This window comes from Vanessa tameamea, chromosome 20, assembly GCF_037043105.1.
Source record: "Vanessa tameamea isolate UH-Manoa-2023 chromosome 20, ilVanTame1 primary haplotype, whole genome shotgun sequence".
Taxonomy (NCBI): Eukaryota; Metazoa; Arthropoda; class Insecta; order Lepidoptera; family Nymphalidae; genus Vanessa; species Vanessa tameamea.
In genome coordinates, this window is record NC_087328.1 from 10551306 (window position 1) to 10577846 (window position 26541).

The window sequence follows — 26541 nt, forward strand, 5'->3', positions numbered from 1 at the left end:
GATATATGGCAACATTAATAAAATTTAATCTTGTGATGGTCATACTCTACGTCAGGCTGACAACGTCAAAATTATTATGGCAAACACGTCATTCATTTCATTTTTACGAAAGAGGATGATCGCGGTGGTCTTGCAAAATTTTTTATAATTTTTCTTTAAGTGGTGCAGTGAGTGAACTAGTGTATATATTGTTATCGCTACAATAGAAAGTTACAACAGCAATCATGTTTAGCTGGCTTAAGAAAGAAGGCGAAAAAACTGAAAGTATAGAAAATGTCGTGGAGGGTCTCAAAAGAATTTATAAAACGAAACTTTTGCCGCTCGAGTTGCACTATCAGTTTCACGATTTTCACTCTCCACAGCTTGAAGAACCCGACTTTGATGCGAAGCCGATGATTCTTCTCGTAGGCCAGTACTCGACTGGTAAAACTACGTTTATTAAATATCTCTTGGAGAGAGATTTTCCTGGTATTCGTATCGGGCCTGAACCTACAACAGATCGGTTTATCGCCGTAATGTTTGATGAAAAAGAAGGCATGATACCTGGAAATGCGCTTGTCGTAGACCCAAAAAAACAGTTTCGTCCTTTGAGTAAATTTGGAAACGCCTTTCTCAATAGATTCCAATGTTCGACTGTAAATTCGCCGGTTCTTCGGGGAATTTCTATCGTCGATACTCCTGGTATTCTATCGGGGGAGAAACAACGCGTTGATAGAGGATACGACTTTACCGGTGTGCTAGAGTGGTTCGCGGAACGCGTCGATCGTATCATATTGTTGTTTGACGCCCACAAACTCGACATCTCGGATGAGTTCAGGCGCAGTATCGAAGCTCTGAGGGGCCACGACGACAAAATTCGTATCGTTCTAAACAAAGCCGACATGATCGACCATCAGCAACTAATGCGTGTGTATGGTGCTCTGATGTGGTCGCTGGGTAAGGTGCTGCAAACACCTGAGGTAGCGCGCGTGTATATAGGATCCTTCTGGGATCAGCCTCTCCGCTATGACGTCAATAGACGGCTCTTTGAAGATGAGGAACAAGACCTCTTCAGAGATATGCAGTCACTACCTCGAAATGCTGCATTACGTAAATTAAATGACTTGATTAAAAGGGCACGCCTCGCTAAAGTACATGCATACATAGTTAGTGAGTTGAGAAAAGAAATGCCCTCAATGTTTGGCAAGGACGGCAAAAAGAAAGATTTAATTAAAAATTTAGGTCAAGTCTATGATAGGATTCAAAGAGAAATGCAGATTTCTCCTGGTGACTTCCCTGATATCAAAAAAATGCAAGAAACATTAGCAAATCATGATTTCACCAAATTCCATCCATTGAAACCAAAATTACTAGAAGTGGTGGACAACATGCTGGCCACAGACATCGCCCACCTCATGGACATGATCCCACAGGAAGATATCAATATTGTTGCTGAGCCTCTCATCAAAGGTAAGTCACTACATCTCTCTAAATTTAGTTTACAGTATTAAAGACATTCAGTTTAATAATATGACTATACATCTTTAAAACAGGAAACACTTGATAAAAATGTTCAGTGATTCACATAGGTGTGTGTGAAACTTAGTACAATTTATCCAAGGTTACACTTATTATATCCTTATAACAAAAAGTGTTTGTATAACGCAGCAAACGAAGTAGACATCTCTTATCACCAGATATTGACCTGAATAAGCTTTCTTATCACTTGACTGTTGCATGAAATCATCGCTGTTACTATTAGAATTGCTAATACCTATAATTAGTAATGTTTTTCATCTCTTCGTGTATCATAAATATTAATGGGTTTGCTTAGCAAATTATTTGCATATGTTATATCTGTATGAAACTTGGTTAATATTAAATTAGGTTCCCATTGCATGATGTAGTTCATCATTAATACAATTCATAGTTGAAATTACATCTAGCTTGTGATCAATGTGAATTTTACTGAAATTATTTACCTCTTAGTTAGAGTATACTTATCCAATAAACTAAAGTATGTAGTTCCCCGAAAAGACATAAACGTTGAGGAAGTTAAACCACTGTCATGTGTTGTAGTTACCAAAAACATGCATTAATTATTATTATTAAATGTCCTTGTATGTTACTATTAAAGAATGTTTCGTGATGATGGGAATGATAGTCTTATAAATAATGTAAGTGACACTGGAATGTTTGATAATAATAATATAAAGCTTCGTTTACTAGTAAAGTATGCATTAATATCAAAGGAAAAAAGACTACTTTTAAACTGCATCCAACCTACATGTCGGCTTTTTTGATTCTATCTTGATATGAACAAATATAATGATAAAGCATGATGTATGAAGTACTGAAGTGCTTGGCTGAGTTTTATTCAAAAGATACCTGTATTATACATTATATATTAATTACAGCTGATATTTATATAAATTGTGTCACTTAAAAAAACTTGTACCTGAACATTTAATAAGAAGAAATCAATATATTTAATGATAATCAATTATATATACAGTTCTTTATGTACATAATACTTAGAGGCAATCTAGTGATATCTTATTTAAAATGTATACTTAAATTAAATTTATTTTTTGGAATCACACATATTTAGGTAAAATCTACCTGCATAACAAAAATAAAGAATATATTCTAAAGTTAGGAATAAATCAATTGGTCCTATCTCAGAGTCGAAATGACGAATATGTTTTTTATAGGGATTTTCGTTGTGTTGCGTATGCAGATCTAGTCTTGGATTTATAATTTAGCCAGCATTCGCCGCAAAGACGCCCGAAAATGCGATCGTCTCACTTAATATAAATCAAAATGTACTTCATGCTCTGAGCCATGTCCAATTATATAAGCCTTTTGAATCAGAAAGGCGAGTACGTCTCGTACTAAATGCATGCACTTAACTGTATTGCCCAGTAGCTGAGCTCGTGAAACAGATAATGCAAGAATAAGTGGTTATTATAATGCATATAGGTACATTTTGATTGCATGTTTATATATTGTTTTTCACTTTATAAGCCAATCCAGGGGTTGTTTACCTTATTGCTTACTTACCAATATATCAGTATCTATTTAATGTTAGGTTTGCGGTTGCTGTAAATATTAATCCTATGTTTGAAGCCGATAATCATTAATCTTACAGGATCCTTGTTGAGCTTACAAGATGCACAAATTAACATATTATTTTATGGCAAAATCCTGCGAGAATAAGATCCATTTTATTTAAACTTTAAATAATGTAAACTCATCAATTTTTTTCGATAATTAAATTATTTGTTTTGATTAAGCGTTTTTAAAATAATGAGAACGCTTACTTACTAATAATTAATTTAAATATCGATATCCAAAAGTTCAATAGCAGTTCAATTCAATAAACCAGTAAAGGAGTAAAGTTGCCAATAAAACCCGAGTCCACATCTGACCTCCTTCGAGCCCGACGACCTCTTAATTGCTATTGTTCGCATTGCTTCACTAATTACAGCTTTCACTGAGGTAGAAAAAATATGAAATAGAACGAAATTTAAGTAACACATTCATAACAACATTGTTAACAGTTGGTATTGGATATATTTGAATGAACAGTTTTCATATTTACCAAATTATTTTTCATGCTTAGATATTAAGACCAATAGATTGCAGCCGGTTTGCGTTATTGCGAAAGTTACTTTAGTAGTTCGTTTAGTATCTATAGAATAGAATAAACATCGCTTTAGTGTTAAAAGTAATAGATTAATATGTTACACTACATTATTTATGTTCAAACTAAATTCCAAAAAGTATAGTTAACTTGTCCTGAAAATTTTCGTTATAAGCAATTTTAAGTTATATGTGAATGCAAAATTTCAGTTTAGTATTATAAATAGAAACTATTACTATATTTGCAAGCACGGCTTTAAATATATGGCGCCATGTGCTTCGGATGCGAGATGCGTTGGGGATATTTCACGTGGAGTTACTCGTTATTTATAAGCGGTTAACTTCATTATTTAACATTTCATATTACATGTTTATGTAACGAAGTTCCGCGTGTAGCGTAATTTTCTTCTCTACACTTATATCGCTTGGTTAGCGGCACCTGGATGGCGTTTGGAGCGGTTTTTACTTCTTAGATCGCCCCATGCCTAAGAGCAAAGTAAATTACCATCAGGTGGCTCGATGGCCATGTTAAAGTTATTAAAAAAATTAAACATTACCGTTAATAGCTTCGTGTCTGAGGAAAATTCGCGTAGAAATTCTGAAGACATCGCAGGGTTCTTTTAGTTTAGTTGTAAGAGTCTAGACATTATTTTGGGCTGTATGTAATGTGATGTGATCATAATTTGAACTCATTACCACAAGAAGTCATCTGAATATAAAATAAAGAAAAAAAAATATTTTTGTCGTTCGGCCACCACCCTCGGCGTCGATCGTGTCCCCACAATATTGTCGACATGAAAATGTGACATGCACTCAAAGTCGCAAGCGTACAGGCAGGCGAGTCAAATTTGGCCAAAGATGTTCTCCGTGTTGCTAATAACAAGCGAATCGATTATAATGAAATTCTTAAATAAGAAAATATTTTTCGGGACACGAATATAAGGTTTGAGTCAGGACATTTAAATATTTTTTTGTACCAATGTAAATTTGACATACATATTTAACAGAATGTATTTCGTGACTAAGACTACAGCATGTTATATGTGTACCTGTTGCCGTCCTTGTAGTATGTCTAATCGTGTAGCAGTAACTCTTAATTCATGGGCGTGTTCCGTACGACAATGAACGTAAAATTTCTTATCAGAATATTATCACGTGAGCGAGCAAAGCGTTTTTAGATATAAAATTGCGTAAAGTGATTTTTAACTCAGCCGAGGCAATGATTAGGGCAGCGATGCGGCGCGGGCGCACCTGCGACCTTGGATATTGTACTTGACTGCTGAATGCTCGTAATTTATGACCCTGAGCGATGATAACTGATTTACCAAACTAATTAATATACCCCATCATGTAAATAATTTAGCTAAATAGCCAGTGAATTAATTATAGAGTTGCTTTATATAATGCGTAGAAAGCTATTATTATTTATATATATTGAATATGTAGTTATACAGAACAAAAGACGAGTATTTACATATTCATGCGTTCATATTGCTTTAAATTTAAACTATAAATGCTCGAACTTTGTTATGTAACAATGTTTCCCCATTACTAACCGTAACATTGCACCCGCTTGACGTTGCTACTCATAAGATAACGTAACCGCACGTGGTAGGGTTGTTATGCATGCATAGTAAAGCTGGTCTGTCTTCAAGGGGAGCCCGGCGACCCGCTGACGGCCGCGCTGGAACGCCTGCATGTCAAACGTGGCTTCCTGGAAGGTAAGCTCATTGTGACGCTTTGGCTTTCGTGCTCGTCCGTTTGATGCGGTTGACATAATCTTCACGTTAAACAGTACAACTTTACTCTAGTTATCATGTCTGTTTTTAAATATAAAATGTTCCCGTCATTACGTTTTGCGGTGGCAGGCCTTTGTACGGGCCCTTTTTGTTAGTTTTCATTCACTCACATGTTATTTTATCAAGCAAGTGAAACAGTGTAATTAAGGACGTAACATCTTAGACCGCATTTTTTTATAGATACGGTTGACCAATTATTAAAACTTATTGCGGGCATATTGCAATAATGAAAACGTGAACATAAATTAGTAATCAGAATGTCCTTTAATATGTGTAGCATGGCTTTTATATCTGTCCGTCGCCGTCCTACTCGTAGTGTCTGTTGTTGCCGATAGCATTTATCACACAGTTAATTCTATTTCGGGGTCGTTCCATTCTTGTATTGTGTTGTCCCATATGTGTATAATGTCTTTATTTATAAATGTAGACGTGATCTATTACCTTCCTGTATAAATATAATTTCAAATAAGTAGGCAAATTGACAAATGGGCCACCACTATGTTACGAGGGGTTGCCATTGCCCGTAGACATTCGCAAGGCTAGAACTTTTAACCATCCCATGCATCGTCAATGCAACACCAACCTTGGGAAAAAGATGATATATCCCTTATTTCTATAGTTACACTGGTTCCCTCACTCTCAAACTAGCATAGAATATGTGATGACTGTGTAGCTTACTTGGTGGTAGGGCTTTGAGCAAGCCCGTCTGGGTAGGTTCCACCCACTCATCAAATATTCTACCACCAAAAAGCAGTACTCATTATTGTGTTCCGGTTTGACGGGTGAGTGAGCCAGTACACTACCACTACAGGCACAACGGACATAACATCTTAGTTCCCAAGGTTGGTGGCGCTTTAGTGATGTAAGGAATGCTTAATATTTCTTACACTATTGTCTATGGGCGGTGGTGATCACTTACAATCAGGTGGTCCATTTGCTCGTCCGCCAACCTATATCATAACAAGTACCAACTTACACGTCCTTACACAAAGCTCTACCACCTTGTAAATTCTTATTCTTGGTATAAGTTTTCACCATATCTTCCAATTATACATTACTAGATTTTTTTATCAAACGTACTTAGATACATATCGTGTACTGTTATTTTTCATCGGTTTAATGATAAAGGCTATCTTATACAAACTAGATTACCAATTTTATCTTTAACCTTCAAACCGCTATTAAAACACCATAATATCAATTTGTCACTAGCAACATTTTATATCTACTAATTACTATTCTATACGATTTGTTTATATACGAAACTATTTAAATAACTTCTTGTACTCATTAAATTGCTTGCAGAGGTTAGAAAACCTTTAATGGATTGCGATTGTGGGTTCAGGCCCAACTGAATTTTCTATGCTTAATTTATTTTTATAATTGAACTAAACTAAACCATCGTGAGGGAACCTTCATGTGTTGGCCAAAAATTTTCTTTTGTAGGCGAACAAGTTACAAAACATCTCTTTAAAAAATAAAATAGACCTCAATTTACTAATATAACGAAATTCTTTAAAGTGAAATCGATATTTTATTATATTGCAATTAATCTGCTTTGTCTCGATTACTTTAAGTTCCTTACATCGCTTGGCAACACGCGATATGTTTATTGCTCATAACTCCATAACTAAGCATCAAGCATTTTTGAATTACTCATTAATATTTTCTAAGCGCTGCGGTATCTGAATGACGCATCGGTTCGGACTGACTTACCTTAACCCACCCGAGCTATACGACCGTTTGTTGCTCATAATGTAAAGTAAATCGTATTATCCGTTCGTATCTCAACATTGAGTCACATGTATTGTTTAATAGAAACGGGCTGCTCGCAAGCGCCGGCGCACGTTTTGTGATCGACTGGCTAATGCGGAAACGCAATTGAGGACAAGTGTTAGCTTGCTCTGTGAACTTACCTACTTTTGTCTGACGGGCGACGGGCCTCTGTTAGTGAAATGCAATTTTTATTATAGCTCACAGCCTATTTCAATTTCTAATATCTTCATATATTTGGAAAATATTCAAAATTAATTCGATTTTAAACGAAGATAATGAGTTACAAGTTACAATTACTTTTCAAGTATGCTTTGATTTGGTAGAATTTAATTTAAACAATAGAATTACCTACATAAAGTAAAATAACCGGCTACCGTCAGCCATATCAGATATCAACAAACATCGGGGTGTAACATAATTGTAAAATGTCTACGTACGTAAAAATAATAATTCAAAGTATGTACGTATAATAATTTAAAATAAAAACAAATTAACCGGCTTTTATTCTTCAAATTTAAAATTTATCAAACGACAGATATACTATATTTCTCTCCTAACCAAAAACATAATTTTCCAAATCGGTTCATAAATGACGGAGTTTTGAGGTAACAAATATAAAAATACGATTATATAATTATACGATATAAGATTTTATAACCTCCTCCTTTTTGAAGTCCGCTAAAAGATTCAATAGCACGGAAAAATCTAAAAGAGATGCAATTCTTATTAAAAAAAACCTATGTAATTAGAGTAAAACGAAGTTTGGTTCATTTTCCGTCCAGTTCCATCCGTCGGATTGTGATCGGCAACATATTACTAGCATTCCTGCGATCGTTCCATGGCTACATGTTTTGTAGAGTAGATATTTTAAATTTTGACTGAATGTTGATTAACAGTAATAATTATAACATTTAATAAATAGCCCTAATTTCCCCTACAAATCAATAATTCAACATAAAAACTTGTAAGAATCAATTGCTCACTTGACATATGTACATCTATCCAATCAAGAGTTACTGGGCTGGCGTTGGTGATAAATATAGTGGCTAGCAATCTTATCACTTACCGATTCGTTGTAAGTAGAGTTTGCATAACAATACACTTATCGAACGGTCGTCGATAAGGAGTCATAATTGCATGTGTCACTGGCGACGGTTCGAGTGAATGTCAAGGAACCGAAGAGTGAATGGATCAATTAATTTTTATGTGTCTGTGACTTGTTATTTGTCACGGTAATCTTCATGTCTTGACCGATTCGTCATACATTTGTATAGGGCCCATTTTCGACCTTTAGAAATGAAAGATTATCATAAGTTAATTTGGAGACCATTAGAAACGACTGGTTCGATCTAGTTTTTAAATTATTAATTGTCTAAAAAAGAGCTTACTTATAATTATTAGTAGCTTATTAGCTATAATTAATGAACTAAAATACTTCGCGTGGTTCCAACCGCGATAAACGTCACTGCTTCGACCCCTAGGGTCGTCACGTGACGTGATGTTATATACGGTCTATAAACGTTTTCAATTAATGAGACTAAGAGACCAGCAAATTTAAATAAACAAACAAAATTCATTAACTTCATATTAGTATATATATCATAGTACATATAAATTTTGACTACCTCCGTGGTCGAGTAGTGTGTACACCGGTTTTAATGGGTACGCCACTCCGAGGTCCCGGGTTCGATTCCCAGCCGAGTCGATGTAGAAAAAGTTCATTAGTTTTCTATATTGTCTTGGGTCTGAGTATTTGTGGTACCGTCGTTACTTCTGATTTTCCATAACAAGTGCTTTAGCTACTTACATTGGGATCAGAGTGATGTAAGTGATGTTGTCCAATATTTATATTTATTTATTTATATTATCATCCTTATTTACTTGAAGAGTGAAATAATGGAATCAAAACGCTAATAAAATTGTAATATCTTTAACGTACATATTTGTGAGTAGATACATTTGCGCTACTTGTTCTGAAAATAAGTAGAAGAACTTAGAATTTCATCTCTATCTGTCTATACATTGAATTATTTAATTATTAGTTTAACGATGTCGCATAAAGTCGACAAGGTTTAGTTATTACGTCAGATTTCGCTGAAAAAAATAAATGTTTGTATTGGAAATTTGCAATTCGACGTTGACCTCATTTATGCGAAACGACGAAAAGCAAAATATGCTGAACTAGCATTTTAATTGACATTCGTTTCACTCTGCGTAAACGAAAATCATTATTAAATAGCTTATGTTATACTTAACTATAATTTAACATTTATAAATCGTACTAATAAATATATGAGAATATCTGTGTATCTGTTAGCTTATCATGGATTAATTGAATCCATCATTATTAAATTTAACACTGAGTACCCTGAAGTCTGGTTAAATATATAAACATATTAATAAATTTAACGAGAATTGAGTCGCGGAATAGAGCTTGTTTAAACACACATGTACTACGTGCACTGACAATTGCATTAGAGCCGAGAACTCTGCTATGGTGTAACCGTGTCGCGCGACTGTGCGCTGACAATGGGAGCACGACCGATACTTTCGCCGGAGGTCGGCGCGCGACGCTGAAACAGATATCATTGTCTGTATTAATTACACAAATAGAATTCTTACTTAAAGATTTTATTTTAGTTGACTAGTTCATTTCGGAGGCTTCTAACTCTCGTACTCGTGACTTTTACTGGTGGTGAGGCTTTGTGCGAGCTCCTCTGGCTAGATATCACGCGCTCAGCAGCTATCACCGAGAAGAATACTTTGTATTGTCATTAACTAGATTTTAGATTGTGGATGTGTACCAGTCTAGTTAATCGTCACAGGGGACATAACATCTTAATTCCGTCTTAATCTACACGTTTGGTGGTGCATTGTAGGTATGAAAACATAAAATATTATAAAATTTACTAATAACTTAAGGTACTACCCTTTGTATATGAGCGATAGCGACCTCGTTAGTCTCGTTAGTAATTTACTTGGTGGTAGGGCTTTGTGCAAACCTAGATATTCTACCGCCAAACAACAGTACTCAGTATTGTTGTGTTCCGGTGTGAAGGTGTGTGAGGCAGTGTAACAACAGGCACAAGGGACATAACATCCTAGCTCCCAAGGTTGGTGGCGTATATGCTCGTCCGCCAACCTATACCATAAAAGAAAGCGGCGATCAAGGGACAGTCCAGCTAAGCTTTGTCTTCTTTCAAGAAATATTAAGTAACAGCTCGGAATTAGGGAGATGCCAATATTATACTCGTGAGCCTTGAAAAGAAGCTCAGGCACACAAGGGACACTAATCCATCTGCTCGTATCCGATTTCGGTCTCATCGGTCTATGGTGGATCAGTGTGACAGTAGAGAACAACTTTCTTTACACGCTCTCTTGAACGATAATACCTCTTGCGCATGTGGCTGCATATATTTATCAATAATATTTTCGAGTGGCTGCTGTGGCTCGATGTCGTTCAGGAAAACATCATTATTTGACATTATATACTAATACTTACTACTTACCTTCAGGTGAGTCGAGCTGTCGTTTGCATTCTTACAGATAAATTAATGATAATTAATTTTATAATTTAGATTTGCTAATTTATTGGTTTTTTTTTGTAATGAACAATGATATTTTTAATAACATCTATTCGTAGGTAACAGATATATAGCTACATATTTTTTTCTAATCAAATGACCAGTAAACATGTTAGAATATTAAACAGTAGCTTACGTAAAACATCGCGTGCAAGTCAAATCGCGTCCGTCGGTAGTGTCGCAAATTGCAGAGTGGTGCACCACTTGTTACCAATATTCGAAACGTGTTGCGTTTTAGTTCACCTATCAACTGACCCGAACGCATGTACTCAGCTAACGATTTGATTTTCGCTATCGACGAAAGTGGCAAAGCTAATTTTCAACATAATAATAGTACCTTGCCTTCAAGGACATCGAATTACTCTGCAATTAAAATCAGCTTAATTTTAATGTTGTCGGCGTTAAATTTCACTTCATTGCTCTAACAAATGTCACGGCATTTATACACTCGACTGCTAATTAATTGTCTAGGTATTTACGACTAGGTTTTCTCGTCAAGGTTCCACAGTATGGAGTGTTAATAACGGTGCAATAAGTGATTACTACAAGTCAAGGCACACGTTATCACGTGACACAGTTACGCTGATATAGATTACATGTGAGATTAATTAATAAAGATACCAAGATATATAGACTACCCAAAACCCGTAATCGAAGTAATTTTCGACCGATTATGCGTTTGGAGTGAGCCTGTTAGTGGAGGATGTGTATCAGTTAATTGTGTTGAGGGCATTGTTCCCGTGTCCGCTGTGACATCATCACAGCGTGACCATTGAGTCGCATCTCAGCTGCCATTGTTGGCGACCCACTCGTTCTCAATGACTCGCATTGTGCTCGATGTGACTGATGCACCCCACCGATGGAATCATTTGTTTCCCTTTGGACACCACGTGATGTCATTGATAGCTTAGTTCAGCACTCTTTGTCGTATTGCTATTGACAGGGCGGCCGACTTGCTTACACTTGATAGTGGTTTCTGTGAGATATGTAATCCGATATAGAGCCATCGCATTAAACTTAGTCCTCCATCGGGTCGTAGAAAGTTTATTGTGCATTATGCTTTAAGTGATTGTAAATTAACAGTTACGGATACAGTTTTACGTCAGTGGCGCAGAAATCTGAACACAGTAAAAAAGTAGCTAGAATCAAATCCACAGAGCGTGATAGTGTTCGGAAGTGCGATGTGGGCCGCGCGCGCGCTGAATATTATCGACCGCCCGGCGCGCGGCGCACGCGCACTCCGACGAGTGTTCGATGACCATTTACAGTTGCGATTATCGTTTTAAACGGCGTCTTCACTGTTTCAACAACGTTTTGGATATCAAAGCAATAAACATGTATTTCAAATTATGGCTCTATTCCATATTGTTTTTTTTTATTGAATCACGAACTTACACAGATTAGACAAACATATTATATTAATGACGAAGAAAGTTCTCGCATTAAATCAGTTCACATAGTTATACATATTATATGTGCGTTAGAGTCTGAATATTCATGTACTATATATTGAAAAATATTTTTTATCATAGATATGTATAAACATATCTATGATGTTTTTAAAGTTCGAATTAAGTATTCAGGTTGTATGTGAAGACTAATAAAAACGTAGCGAATCCAGGTGCATATTAATCAGGCATGTTCCAGTATAATGAATGAGTCAGAGCTTCGCAGTCATGTGTCCGCTCTCAATATCAATGTTTGATTGTTGTTTGAAACATCGCCGCGTACATTGTACATAACTGTAAACTAGATTCCGTGCATTCATAGCTAGTGAGCGCAATATTTGCTCAAATGATGATACTAGCTGTATCTTCCGGCGGGGCTTGCAATGAATTAGCGCTACTTTGCTACTAGTTACTAACGATAAATATCGTTATTGGCCCGATTTTTTTTTTATTAGTTCCGCTGAAATGTTTCTATAGAGTTTGTGGGTTGTGTTCGTGTCTTACATGCTAACCAGAAATAAAATCCAACTATTCATCGAATGGTCTACTTCTAAACGTACCGTCCCTATTGAAGTTGGTCTGAGTGATGATCCTTTCCAAGTCTAGTTTGAGGCAGAAGTATTCTCTGTTTAATGCTTTGTTCCATCTTCAGTCTTCGGTAGAACATAGACTGCCTGTTTCCACTTAATCTAAATATTTATTAAGATTAAGTGGACACCTCTAGTTACAGAATATAAGTATATTTGAAGAAAAGAAGTATTTTTATCACCTCACTGTTTGGTTGATTTAAAGTTAGTACATCGGCATGAATAGAATTTAAGTAAGGCTCGGAAAAGTCACCTGACCGGATAGATTTTGTCAAAGTAATTAAGGGTCACAATTGGGGAGAAATTAAAGAATATTATTTTTCCTTTTATATATTTATATCAAAACTTTTATCATCGTGGTCTAATCAAAGAATAAGATTATCATTTCATGATTAAACAAAGACATTGCAAATAATTTTGGTATCTGACTAATGTCGTCATACCTACGTTTTGTTTAAACCGGTTTCGATAGTTTTACATATTTAATTGTTAAAATATCATTTACTAAGGTTAAAGTATCAATAACAGGTTTTAAACATCACAATAACATAACCCTCAGTGTTAGTAGGTCAAAGACCTCGTATTATCTCTAACAGAGCCAATGTCGCCACGTCGCTGCTTCGATGCGGGCCGACGTCAATCATTTGATGCCTACATTCTGAATTTTCTGAAATAAAAATTGTATTATTTTCGTATCTATTTTGTTAATACTAGACAAAAGGGCAAACTGATACGCGCAATATTTTTTTATCCCAAAATAATCGCTAAACTGCTCAACATAATAATTAATTAGTTTGAGTTTGCTTCTATAATTAATATATATATTTATAAATCATAAATTAAAACGAAAAACTAACATTTAATGAGTAAGACCTTTATCGTCAAGCATATCGTTATCCGAGTCTTATCAGTCGAAGTGTTGGTCGCAGCTTGAATGAACGCCCTTTACGATTAAACTTCCACAAACAGCGCCGCCCACCCAGCATTCAGCATCGCTGTTGTTTAGGAGCAGTCGTGCGGAGAATTTTATTACATGCACTGTTTCATGACTTGCATAACAATTGTGCATCATTAGTGCCAATTTTTTGCCATTTATAATATTAAGTATATTAGTTTCATATCAATATTGTCCAAAACTCGCTGTATGGTATTTATTTTAAGTTTAATTATAAATTAATCAACCATGTATCAAGGTTATTTCGAAGAGTTACAAAATGCTCTAATGAATTATTTAATTGTCGACTCGCAATCAAATTTATGGTTTGATTTGGAAGTCAGTGGTTATTAACTTTTACTATTTTTGTACCCAGTAGCGTTTTTGGATGTTAAATCTTCTCTTCCTTTACGCTTCCTTATATTATGACCGTAATATTATCAATTAAAAATAAATATTATATTTCATCACAGACACTAATCAATTATGTACGACAGGTTATAAAACCTAAAATTTGGAATGTATCCTCGTACGTAGTCGAATACTTTCCATTCTAATTTTCCTTCGAAGCGCGTGCCGTCTTGATATAACAAAAACCAACCTTCTCTTACTTCCGCGAACTATCAGTTCACGTCGCCACGTGCTTCGCGTCCCAACGACTGGTGATAGTGTACAGATAGGTACAGGCTATAGTTAACAGACTTGGACTCTTGTGACTATGCTTATTGTTACTAACAAAAAGGATGCCACTTTGACTTACAATTCGACATTATTAAGAAACAAAAAAAAATCCCATCTGTGCGATCTAATGTAAAATCAAGTTCGTACTTAATTAAGCTAATACTTTTTTAGGTATCAGTAGATGCTGAATGTTTCCTAATCAGTTAGAAATATATTTTATAGTGACCGAATTAAAATTAGGGAATATTTCTATAATAGATATAATGGCTGGAAAGTCGATATTCATATCTTATGACATAAATCTAAAATTATTACATAATAATCATCATTATCCACAAAGAAGTTCGAAATTGCCCTGAATGGCTTTAAGAAAATGATGTTACGGCTATGCGAGATTGCTGTCTGCTGTGCTGTTATTAATTTTGATCATTATATATTGTAATTTCATTTATTAAGGGGCGCTACTGGTTATACTGCAGACGTCGGGTATTGCTAAATTGTTACTTCCTTGGAAGTATTCTTTCCGGAATGAATTAATGTGTTTTGGATGTTGAGGACCGATGGCTCGCCAAATAAAATGTGTCAACTTTAAACGAAACTTGTGGTTTCAAATCTGACCACGCAACTCTGAGTTTTATATGCTTAATTTGTGGTACTTTGTCATCGCATACTTGATGCGGTGATCTAAGAGTTAGAGAGAATACCTGCAAGGCAGTGTCTCCAAATCTTTTCCTCATCAAAAGAAGAGGCCTTTTCTCATAAGTTGGAAATGTACCATATAATTGATGCGTTACTTGCTTGATGAAAGGCATCCCCATAGAGTAAGCAATTATCACTCGATATTTCCAAAAGTACCAATCTCGTCCTTGTTTATGTACAAGGCCGTAACATTAAGGCAGTCTAAAGAGGATTGTCTAGTTGAGGCGTCGTGTGGGCGACAGCGGACGCGCTTCCTCCTTAACGCGAGATACCTGTATCCTGCGCTCGGACCTTGGATGACCATTCCCAATTCTATTGGGGAGAAAATTGCACCAGCTCAATTACCTCTCCGTTCTTCGGCTTTTCCATTCTCTCGAGATTCGTCGAGCGCTGTAGTTTGATAATTTTGTGCACCTTTTAAAATGGAGGATCAAGGAGACCTGGCTACGCTAACATTGTCTTTTGATGGTATATATTTTTTATATATTAATGGCACCGTTAGTTTATTTGAAATTCATGCATTATTTATAATTAGAATACCCTCGAATATCGAAGTTATTGACTATATATATAAAAATGGATGTAATCTGTTTGAGATTAATAGGCTTCGAAATATGCATTTTTCATGGAGAATGTTTTTGAAACCTCCACTTTTAACTCGCCACTAGGTGGCACTCCGTCACGATAACTTTTACCCCCTTTACCTTTACCATGAGAATTTTATTGATATATAATATATATGTACCGACAGCGTCTGCTGGGTTTTGCAAGAAATACATAGAATGTGGTTTTTTAACAGGCGAGTAAATATGATATATAATTAGTTTGTTCGCGTTACGTGCTCCGCGGATGACGTAACATACCTTCGATTATATTAGATAACATAGCTCACGTTACCTGCTGCGAAATGTAATGATTTTCGATCATTAAATATATGAGAAGTTGTCGAGGATATACTCCACTGTTTAGTAGTATTACATCGAGAGTCATAATTAATATTGATTGCTGAATAATTAATATTTAAATATATTTATATATATTGTCGTACGATTTGTTTACGAGTAATAAGCATATGCATTGAGGCACAAGTGGACATTCGCTAGATAATTATTAATTAATAATAAGGCAATATGCTTAGAGAAAAATCAATTGTTTCGTTGCTAATCATAAAATAAGTTTACTTGAAAGGAAACTTTTATTTTGTCAAAGTAATAAAAATAATAAACCTACTTATACGACATTGTACTGTAGCCAGCGTCGAAAATGTGTGTAAGATCGGTTGTGTGGGGCTGGTCTTGTAATCGACTGCGAGATGTGGCACACACATACCAATAAGTGAAATATTGTATATAATAGGTATGTTTCAGTTTTATCGGGTGGATGGATTAATTTGAATAACATAATATTCTATTAGTGGCGAGAGAAGTGGGGATCTACGTTATGTTTACACTAAGCACGCGACTGTCGCTGGCGATGGCGCTGGCGATGGCGGCGCGCGACTCGCTTCCTACACTTTCACTGAACCCGCGCCGCCGCCGCCGATGCGATCTAGATTACTCACTCTCTTCATTGCTGTTACGTGACTAACGTTCGCGACCACTAGTCGCTCTGGCTCTGGACCCCGTTGCTTATTTATGGATACATTTCCACATATGACGAACAGGAAGACGTGATGACCTGAGGCTGCCTGTCACAACGGTTTTCATTAGGATTCTAAGATTTGTTTAATAAAACATGATTGTTTTCAAATGTACCAAATAAATATATCAAATCAATACCTGTTAAATAGTTCCTAAAGACTGCAAGTAGATATGTTTATAAACATTTATAGCCGTCTTACCGTCTTAGTCTTGCTTAGAATATTCCATCATTAAGTAATTGGATTTTGGTTACTTCAGTTAAAATGTACAAATACTTTAAAAGTACTATTACAGAGAGTAAGAGTACTACGTCTATTTAAGAACCTTTTGAATCGACGTTTTACAAGGTAAATTTAACGCTACCATTTATTCGGAATGTTGGTTCTACTGAGAAGAAAAACTTAGTAGCGACTGTTTTATCAATATACGCAATAAAAGTTAGTCCATTGTGAGCAGACACTTTATATTTCAATCAGTATCGTCTCCTAGTTGCCTAACGCGTAACTGCATAATTAATAATATGTTTTATTATTGCACATACTTTATACCTGTTTCGTATCGAGTTCGCTGACCTTTCACCGCCGACACGTAGATTTTACTCAGTCTGTGTACTAGCCAACATGACTTACTGATAAAAATATCTGGGTCATATAAATACTGTAGAAAACTTAACTTGATTTAGAAGAACCCCTTGAGACTGTTATCCGTGCATTAATTTTGAATATTTATATTGAAGTAACAGTAAGTAAATGTTTAACGTCTAAACTTAGGGATCCCCTGCTTACGAGAAGGTATGGGGGCTTACTCCAGCATGCTGGTTGATGTGTGACTAAACAGGTTCCCTCACGATATTTGCCTTTATCTAGAACGAAATGAATTATGAACACTATATAAAAACATGAAAATTTAGTAGTGCTTACCTAGTTTGAACCATCATACGTCATCGTCGGTTTACATGCACGTGTTTGAACACTAATATATACACGTTTTCTAATCATTTACAGTAAATAATTTTTTTTATTTTTATAATACCTATTTTAATGCGTGGATACGGTAACCTGCACCATATAAAGTACCTATATCCTTTTCTTCTCCAAGAAAAAATAGAAGTAATAGAAATATATGTACAAAGTGCCCTCTGAATTTATTTTTATTTACATTGTAGTATTAAGTTACACAATTAGTAAGGGAACCTTCGGCTTATTTTTTCCTAATATCTTTTCAAATACTTCTAAACGATGTTTTTACGTAATCGATACGCGAAAATCGCAACCCCTCTATCGCCTAATAATTCAGTGCGAGACGTTGTGACGAGAACGGAACTGTGACATTTTTCTCCGCTATAACAAGTATCATTCAACATTCGAGGGGGTGTAAGATTTTCAAGCGGCATATTTACCTAACGTATAGTATATCCAAGACTTAAGGATACATAATTCGAAGTAAAAGATTTTACTGTAATAAGTTTTTATTCCGAATTCAAATTTTGTTATTCAGCGGGCTTAACAATTAGTGAATCAATCAACTGATATACAACACTACGCTTTAGGGGTCTCTGTTGCCATAGACATTATAATTTTACTACATTGGACTTGATACATAACGTTATATTATATTTCCTTATTTCGACTTCTATTTCCATAACAATAAGCTTAAAGCACCCAAGTAAAAATAGCCACTAAATTGATTCATCTTTTATAAGCAGTTATTTATAAATAGGACCTACAATTTGTATAAATTATACCGACAATCATCTGACGTTGACGTCTGGAACGCAGACGTAGCGCGGTGGGCGCACGACATCTGATATGCACAATTTAACCAATTCGTTACATAAATATATATATATATATATTACGTTCCATATATATTAAAATTTATTACATCAATAAAATCAATTTATTATCAATTAAAATAGAAAAGATAGAAAGCTTAGTATCTGTTCGTTATATATAACATCTCGTATAATATAGCCTTAGCCTAGCTTTGGGAATTTGTAGTAGGAATATCGAAATATGATCTTTTTTGAAAAGTGATATTTTGAATGTTTCGTTTATGAGTAACCTCATGCATTCCAATATGTAGGATACAATAAACGAATATTCATTTTAAATTACCAGCGCTCGCGTAAACCACAATGTCACCGTGACGCGCGCCATGTCCACTTAGGCTCCATTCATTGGTTTTTATAATAAATAAAATGGTAAACACAGACATCGTTATGCGACACTTATAGTGCTGAAATATCAGACGTTAAGTACTAGTGAGTACTTTTATTATTCTATACTAATATAAATGCGAAAGTAACTCTCTCTGTCTGTCTGTTGCTCTTTCACGGCCAATCCACTCAACCAATTTTGATGAAATTTGGTATGAAGCAAGCTCGAATTTATTTATCCCTACCTGACGACCAACCCCTAAACCATGAGCGAAGCCGCGGGCAACACCTAGATAATTAAATTTTATCTGAATTACAATTTTTCTCACAAACTACTTAAGTATATTATTACGTTTAAAAAATTTATTATTATGTAATGAACAATGTTTTTACCACACTTTGATATTTTTTACCCTAATACAAATATAGTAATTTTTTTTTTTTCAAAACGAATAAAAATATGATAAAAATAATTCAACCGTCAGAAATATTCGATCAACGGATATCTTATCGCGTCTAATCTAGTCGGCACAGTCGGTCTAGCACATCGAATTGCTCATATTTCGTACATTTCTTAGTAATTGAAAGTTGCCTATAACCTCGTGTATTCGTTTTTACCGACACTTAGTGCGTTCATGCGACTCAAGTGTTCCATAAAAACTGCCTATTTACTTAAAGAAACGCCGTGACCGATAGCCTTCTCAATTTACCTCAACCGATTAGTGAACCTGCTGACCTATATTGTCTCATTCGGTTAAGAAATTGGTCTCAAATAAATAAAGTTAAAAGTTGTAATTTATTTACAATTTAAAATATAAGTCAACTATCTCTACACAACTTCCTTGTAGACTTTTATCCATGTAAATAGAAAATCAGTTTTTTGGAGAGACAAAACAAAACACTAATCGTTCATTAAAAGGCAACAATAGATGTAGTTTTTACTACAACCGCTGTGGAACAATATGGGTAATAGAGCACGGTGGCGGCGCTGAATAGCCGACCTTGCTCTGATGCCAGATAAGAGCCGCGACTATTTATCTCCGTTGCGGTCACTTCACCTCCGAATTGGAGGACGCGAACTGCGCCTCGCATATCCTCTGATTGCATTGTAAAGCTTTGCTTGTGTTCGGGATTCTCGCGATAACCAGTGATCCGATTCACATAGAACTTTCCACACCTATAAAATGTATATAATTATGATGTCTCTGATTTTTAAACAATAAAATAAGTTATTAAATTGAATTCTGTTGATTTTTTGTTCTTCGTGTGAAGAAATAAAATGTCGACGTCCAACTTATAGACTATTAATTGACATTGAAAATCGTCGCAAACAACTGCTAATTGTTTCAGTACCCGCTTCTATAAGCTATCGTGTGGTGTGTACTCTACAAAGTATTATTCAGTAATAATAGTCAATACACGATGTAATTACGCGCAGAACTATTTATAAATAAATAGGCAACTATCGGGACTCAATTTTAAAATCAGCTTTGCTTTGATTCAGTCAATCGCTTACTAATAAATCAATATGAAATTGTTTCCATCGTTCATGTTACGTGATTGCAATTGATTCAAATTGATATTTTAGTTTTATATTAAATGTTCGGAGGGAAAAACTGTTGTCCGGAATTATTTCTAAATTTGCAATATAAAGATGGACCAGATAACTAAACTATTTATTTCGAAATTTCAGGTGGTGCTTTCGAAGGCGTAGAAGATCAAGTGTCACCATTCGGGTATGGACGTGGCGAGGGCGTGGACGCCGGTCACGGTGACCCAGAGTGGATCTGCAGCAAGGAGAAGCCGCATTACGACCAGATATTCCAGGGGCTCAACCCTTGCGACGGAAAAGTCACCGGAGCCGGTATGCAGCTCGCGCTCACGCGGACTCACACACTCGCACGAATTCTTACTGCACACCCACACCTCACACACACAATGACATCAGACACGGCCTTACAAGCTCTGCTCTCCATCACACAGAATTGTGCCCAACTAACTGAACTATGCATGACACTTAAAAACAAAGAAGAAAATGAAAATAATGATAAAAACTTCGATAAGATTGCTGATGTTTTGACGGTAACGACTCAAAACAGCAAAACCATCACCCAATTCATTATCAACGAATCTTTAACCGCCTCAAATAGCATGTCTCGGGCCGTTTCCATCCATAGTTTGCGCGACTCTGTAGGTTTCGATGAATCTAAAGACGAAACCGAAGTTGACTCGAATCCGTTTAGTTCTGACTTTACACAGGCAAATAGCGATGATTCTAGCGATTCCGTCGTTGAGACTGATTCCCGGCGAACACCCTTCGATACCAACATTACAGAGACAAAAGAAAAAGTAGGAGTTTTGCAGTCGTTACAATTCTCTATAAAATTAATATTCTTAGTGTTGCTGAATTTGATAACGATAACGATAACAGCGGAATTCATGTTTATCTGCTCGGTATACATATTCACTGGCAAAATGTACATCGAGTTCAACGTACCGAAATCTCCGCAGACTTGGGTGGAAAGGGCTCAGGACTTGACTTTTGGTCTCGAAGATGAAACCGTTAAAATTTATTCAATTTTCCAATTGTTTTATCGACATACCATCGTTGATGTATTAAGATATCTTACAGCTTATTTGAGAGCTCAAAATGCTTAAATTATGCATGTCGTAAATGAGCTTGTAGTTGTTAATCGATTGTTGCTAACATGCTAATTTTGTTAATTCATATTAGTGGAGGCACTAAAGTAGTACCCGTATTCATTCATCATTATCAATTAATAGCGATGTTTCTAAACTTACGAACGACATTAACTCATCCGAGATGCTGATATCTACGCAAGTCGTTATCTCGTTCTAGGCATGAGTTTCCGTTGGATGATAAAGCATATCCGATCATTACTCTCATTACGTAGTGCCGAATACAGCTAACACAAGCTAACATTTTTTCAACAGCGGCCAAGACTGAAATGGTGAAGTCGAAACTACCGAACTCAGTGCTCGGTAAGATCTGGAAACTGTCTGACATCGACAAGGACGGGTTCCTGGACGACGAGGAGTTCGCTCTGGCGATGCATCTCATCCGCGTTAAGATCGACGGACACGACCTCCCCTCCGAGCTGCCCCCCCACCTCATCCCTCCCTCCAAACGCAACTGAAGTCTGGACCTGAAACTTCGACTACGCGCAAAAATCGTCATAGGCTAGCATCGTCCGACCTCTGCTTCATATAGAAAGTGAAGGTTTCATCGAGCCGTTTCATGTTTCCATGAAAAACTGTATAGAATTTTTCTTTTTCAAATATAACATTTGGTATTATTTGTATGGACGGCATGGACCATCGACCATCGTGTGCTTTACCTTCTAGTTCGTAAGATAAGTTTTAGCTTCCTTCCGTTTCCGACGCGAGTTAGAATGCAATTCACCCTCACTAGCGGTCACAGCCTGTGTGTTGGAGGGGGGCCCAGCGGCTCGGGACGGCCCTCGGTGCGAACGGAGATCCTGTTCGTTCTACTTCTTCAAAAATTATTCTTACGAGATATGTATACAGTTATGCTAATTTAAATCTTAAATTGTTGTTACATTTTTAATATTTAGCTTTACGACTTAATTTATTGTTGAGGCGAGACTCGTTTGGTGCTTCAGAGTTTGATTTCTTATACACGATATATCGAAAATAATTTGTCCTCGTATTTTAAGTACATTTCTTTAAATAATAAATTATTATTATTCATATAAATTTATTTAGATCACGTATTATGTTATGCATGCTTTTTCATTGACATTTTATTTAAAAGATTATACAGTAAGTTATTCCTATTAGCGGTTTCCTGGCTTCATAAAACTGATCATTATTTTTATATTGTAGATAGACTTATTCAATATTATTATGCAAAATTCACCATAAAATCCTACCTTACTTTCAATATTCTTTGTACTTAGTTCACGTAGGCCTGTCTGTTACAAGCTGGTACCTTGTTCTAGCATTTTTATGCAGCATTTATTTGGAACTCTAGACTTCATCGTTCAGTGCCTTCGATATGTTTAAGAAATGTTTGGCTTTGTAGCTTTTATTGCAGGACCGGGACTGGGACGTTATCATATAGGGACGTCACCGTAATACTGTCGAGGTGATCAATATGTAAATATGGAATTTTCGAAGCATTACATTTTTGGAATGTACTTTACTGCGTCTCTCGCAGTTCGGCCGCGCCCCGCCGTCGCGAGGGCCGCGGGACTGCGGGTGACGTCTTATTTTTACATTTGCTACTGTGTGTATATAAACATGAATGAATAATATGTACATGTATTTATCGTAAATTATACACAGAGTGTAATAAATAGTTAAGAAAATTCCGTCGTTTGTTTTATTGAACCTCTTCGACTGCTACAAGTGGCAGGTTTATTATATGAGTATATAAAATAGTTATTCTATTCTAGATTTGTAATTTGCAATAAAATAAGTGTTTTTGACGACATTTATTAATAAAACCAATTTATTATTTAAATCTTAGCTAATAATATATCAGTTAAACAGAGATAAACAGGAGTCTTCCCCTTCTTTAACATTCATAGATATTTTATTGGCTAAATATAATGCATCTTAGTCAGTGCGTGTGCTCACTGCCATTTCCATTATTTTACAATTTTACCTAACTAGTGATATTGCATATAGATTATACAATAAACAAAAATAAATACCACAAAACCCAATCCAAAATATGACAGACATTGAGAGGCACACACATTTTCATTTCTGTAAGGCCTAATATCTATAATATAAATAAAATTGTTTATTTTGGATGAAACAAAAATTACAAGTATCGGTCATAGCAAGAACATAGTTTTGTCACAGCACAAAATAAAATTTAAAAGATAATTATCAATTTACTTTTAAATAAAAGGTTACTATTATTGCTACAACATCAGTAGCAACCTTCTTGAAAATAAAAGGGTTTTGAAGTAGCTTTGCTAATAATTCACTGTGAAGGAGGGGGCTGGTTATCACCAGGGCCCGGTGGACGCATCTGACGTCGCAGTTGCTCCACTAAATCAGGATTGGCCGATTGCATATGTTGTGCAAGTGCTTGGCCTGCTTCTAATAGGGCATTCATTCCTCCACCACCAGCGGCACCAACGGCAGCACCATTAGCAGGGTTGGGACTAGTAGTAGTCATCAAACCAGATATAAGATTCTGCATGTTTGGATCGGCAAGCATTTCTGTTGCCATATTTAACAGGGCCGTATTTTGTAGCAAGCAGCCAAGATCTAGTCTGCGATCGCCGCGCTGAGCCAAACGTTCCTCGGCAAGTTTCAAATTTTGTTTATAAGATTCATTATCTGGTTCAAGTTGCGCAGCTCGGGCAAATGCAGCGCGAGCTTCCGCATGGCGGTCCATCGCCGTGAGAGCTATTCCCAGGCGGCCGTGCGCTTTTCCATAGTTCGGTTGCAAGGCTAGTGCTGCCATGCAATCTGCGACTGCAGATTCGTGCTCTCCTAGCTTAAAGTGTGCGGCGGCTCGATTACAAAAGAATACTGAATTCTGTGGATCCAGTTCGATAGCACGCGAGTATTTTTCGAGAGCCTCACGATGACGTTCCGACTTCATGAGTTCATTACCTTCGTTCTTCAACTTCTCGGCTTCGGCGCGGTCGACCCGCGGCGCTCCACCGCGCTGTTGTCTGACGAGTTGAAGCAGATCCACGCCTCGTGCGAGTTCCTCAGGAGATAATTCAAACGCCGTCTCAATGCATTGTACCCCGACTTCCACGCTCTCACGGGAATCAACGCTCAGAGTGTCACTGTCCAGTTGTTGTTTAAGGAAATTCACTATACTAGCTGCTACTATTTTTATTTCTGACATTTTGTAGGTTCTTCAATATACAACTATTATTCGAATATCAATAATTATAATTTCCGCTTAATATTTTTCACTATCGGCTTGACAAATTGACAAGTCATTTGACAGACAGAATGACAATAGATTAAAAATAATATACCCGTTGGCCCAGAATATCGCCGACATTGGGCCAGTTTACTGCGTCACAACAATTATATTTTAAATGCATTGAGTTATTTGTCACAGTAAGTAATCTCACGTCTCAAAAAACAGCATCTTATAATTTTACTGTTTCAACAACTTTTAAAAGGGTGGAAAAATATTAAATTACATTGTTTTTAGCTGTTCAGCTTTAGTTTAGGTTATAATAGACAATTGGTTGGTTATTTTGATAACTTGTATAATTTCATATTTATTCCATATTGATCACACTTTAATAATAATACAACTTTCTATATTGATGAGCAAAGTTATGAACAGAATAAAATTAAAAATAATTGTGCACTTGTTGGCGGCGAGCGCTAGTAGTTTGTTGTTTGAAGTAGGATACGCAAATCGCATCTGTCCACGTCCTTTAATACATTGGCCCAAAGTGTACTGGAACATGCAACCAAAAGTATGAACCGTCTATAGTTAATAATTCATTTCTATATTAGAATTGTTTATCTATGTGCCGGTTACAATGTTACACTATCAAAAAATTGTTGAATTATAAAACACCAGAAATTTTAATAATACACTTGGGACTGTTTTGTTTAAATATATTTAATATTTTAAGACGTAATAAAAATTTAAGTTCCCGGTAATAAGTGCAGTAATTAACAATTATTAATACTATCATTAAAGTAATAACAGCAAATAGGCCTTAACCTATAAATAATATTAGCTTTACTTGAGGCATATTTTAGAACTCAACTCGTAGTTTTTTAATTTTTTCATGGTATGGCTTTAAGTTTTTAGAATTTAATCGGATCGAGTTAGATTGTTTTAATTTTAAGCAAATAACGATAATTATAAAATTAAAAAAATAACTTTCTTATATGCTTATTTTAAATAGCACTGTTATCGTTTAAATGCTCCTCTATGAATTAGCACTACTACTATTTTTTTTAATGTTATAACGAGCAGGAGGCTCATCTGATGGAAAGTGATTACTACCCCCGTAGACATCTGCAACACCGGAGGGCTTGCAGGTGCGTTGCCGGCTTTTAGGGAAGAAGTATGCTTTTTTCTTGAATGTTCTCAATTCGTGTCGGTTCGGAAAAACCGCCGGCGAAAGCTGGTTCCACAGAGTGGTTGGGTAAGGCAGAAAATGCCTTAAAAATCGCGCTGTTGTGGATTTTCGGACATCAAGATGGTGCGTGTAAAACTTAGAATTTTGGAAAGGGTTTGATCGTTGATAAGTCTAGCCGCTCTGCGTTGGATACGGTCAAAGGAAAGGAGCTGGTACTGGGGAGCACCCGCCCAGAGGTGAGCAGTACGCCCTGTGAGGCCGAATTTGCGCCTTGTATAATCTTAATGGACTAGGTTTAGCCGGCCCCAGTCCGCGACTTTTTTTTTAACGAAGACCCGATTTCAGACACAAGTTTGATCCGGTTTTCGTCGACGTTTTTCAGAGAAACACTAGCACGGCCGGTGTATAAGGTGTTTACGATACTGTCGTCTGCATAACAGTGAAAATTTCTGATTTGCAACAAGTCATTGATATGCTGAAGAAACAGAGTGAATGATAGAACGCAACCTTGTGGAACACTTGAATTGGCGAATTTCAA

The 26541-nt window shown here is 36.1% G+C and overlaps 2 protein-coding genes across 3 annotated transcripts; one reads left to right on the plus strand and one right to left on the minus strand.

Annotated features, from left to right (window-relative positions):
* The first annotated feature begins 79 nt into the window (after nt 1-79).
* LOC113391450 (EH domain-containing protein 3) lies at nt 80-23285 on the plus strand. Of its 2 annotated transcripts, XM_026627413.2 has the most exons (4): nt 80-1449; nt 5280-5345; nt 20624-20794; nt 21886-23285. In XM_026627413.2, the coding sequence occupies exons 1-4, from the start codon at nt 225-227 to the stop codon at nt 22086-22088; spliced, it is 1665 nt and encodes a 554-aa protein (XP_026483198.1). In that variant the 5' UTR covers nt 80-224; the 3' UTR covers nt 22089-23285. The 2 variants fall into 2 exon arrangements, with proteins under 2 accessions (XP_026483198.1, XP_026483199.1); XM_026627414.2 differs by lacking the exon at nt 5280-5345 and having other exon boundaries at nt 81-1449.
* A 110-nt stretch (nt 23286-23395) lies between these two features.
* Nucleotides 23396-24915, minus strand: LOC113391454 (small glutamine-rich tetratricopeptide repeat-containing protein beta-like). The gene has a single exon (XM_026627417.2). The coding sequence runs from the start codon at nt 24791-24793 to the stop codon at nt 23909-23911; it is 885 nt and encodes a 294-aa protein (XP_026483202.1). The 5' UTR covers nt 24794-24915; the 3' UTR covers nt 23396-23908.
* Between the last annotated feature and the right edge of the window lie 1626 nt (nt 24916-26541).

What these genes read in the sequence shown, in the direction of transcription:
- LOC113391454 (XM_026627417.2), bottom strand. Translation starts at nt 24,793, where the DNA reads ATGTCAGAAATAAAAATAGTAGCAGCTAGTATAGTGAATTTCCTTAAA.
- LOC113391450 (XM_026627413.2), top strand. Translation starts at nt 225, where the DNA reads ATGTTTAGCTGGCTTAAGAAAGAAGGCGAAAAAACTGAAAGTATAGAA. An exon ending in TGCTGAGCCTCTCATCAAAG is followed by an intron (nt 1,450 to 5,279) that starts GTAAGTCACTAC and finishes TCTGTCTTCAAG; the next exon opens with GGGAGCCCGGCGACCCGCTG. An exon ending in CAAACGTGGCTTCCTGGAAG is followed by an intron (nt 5,346 to 20,623) that starts GTAAGCTCATTG and finishes TCGAAATTTCAG; the next exon opens with GTGGTGCTTTCGAAGGCGTA.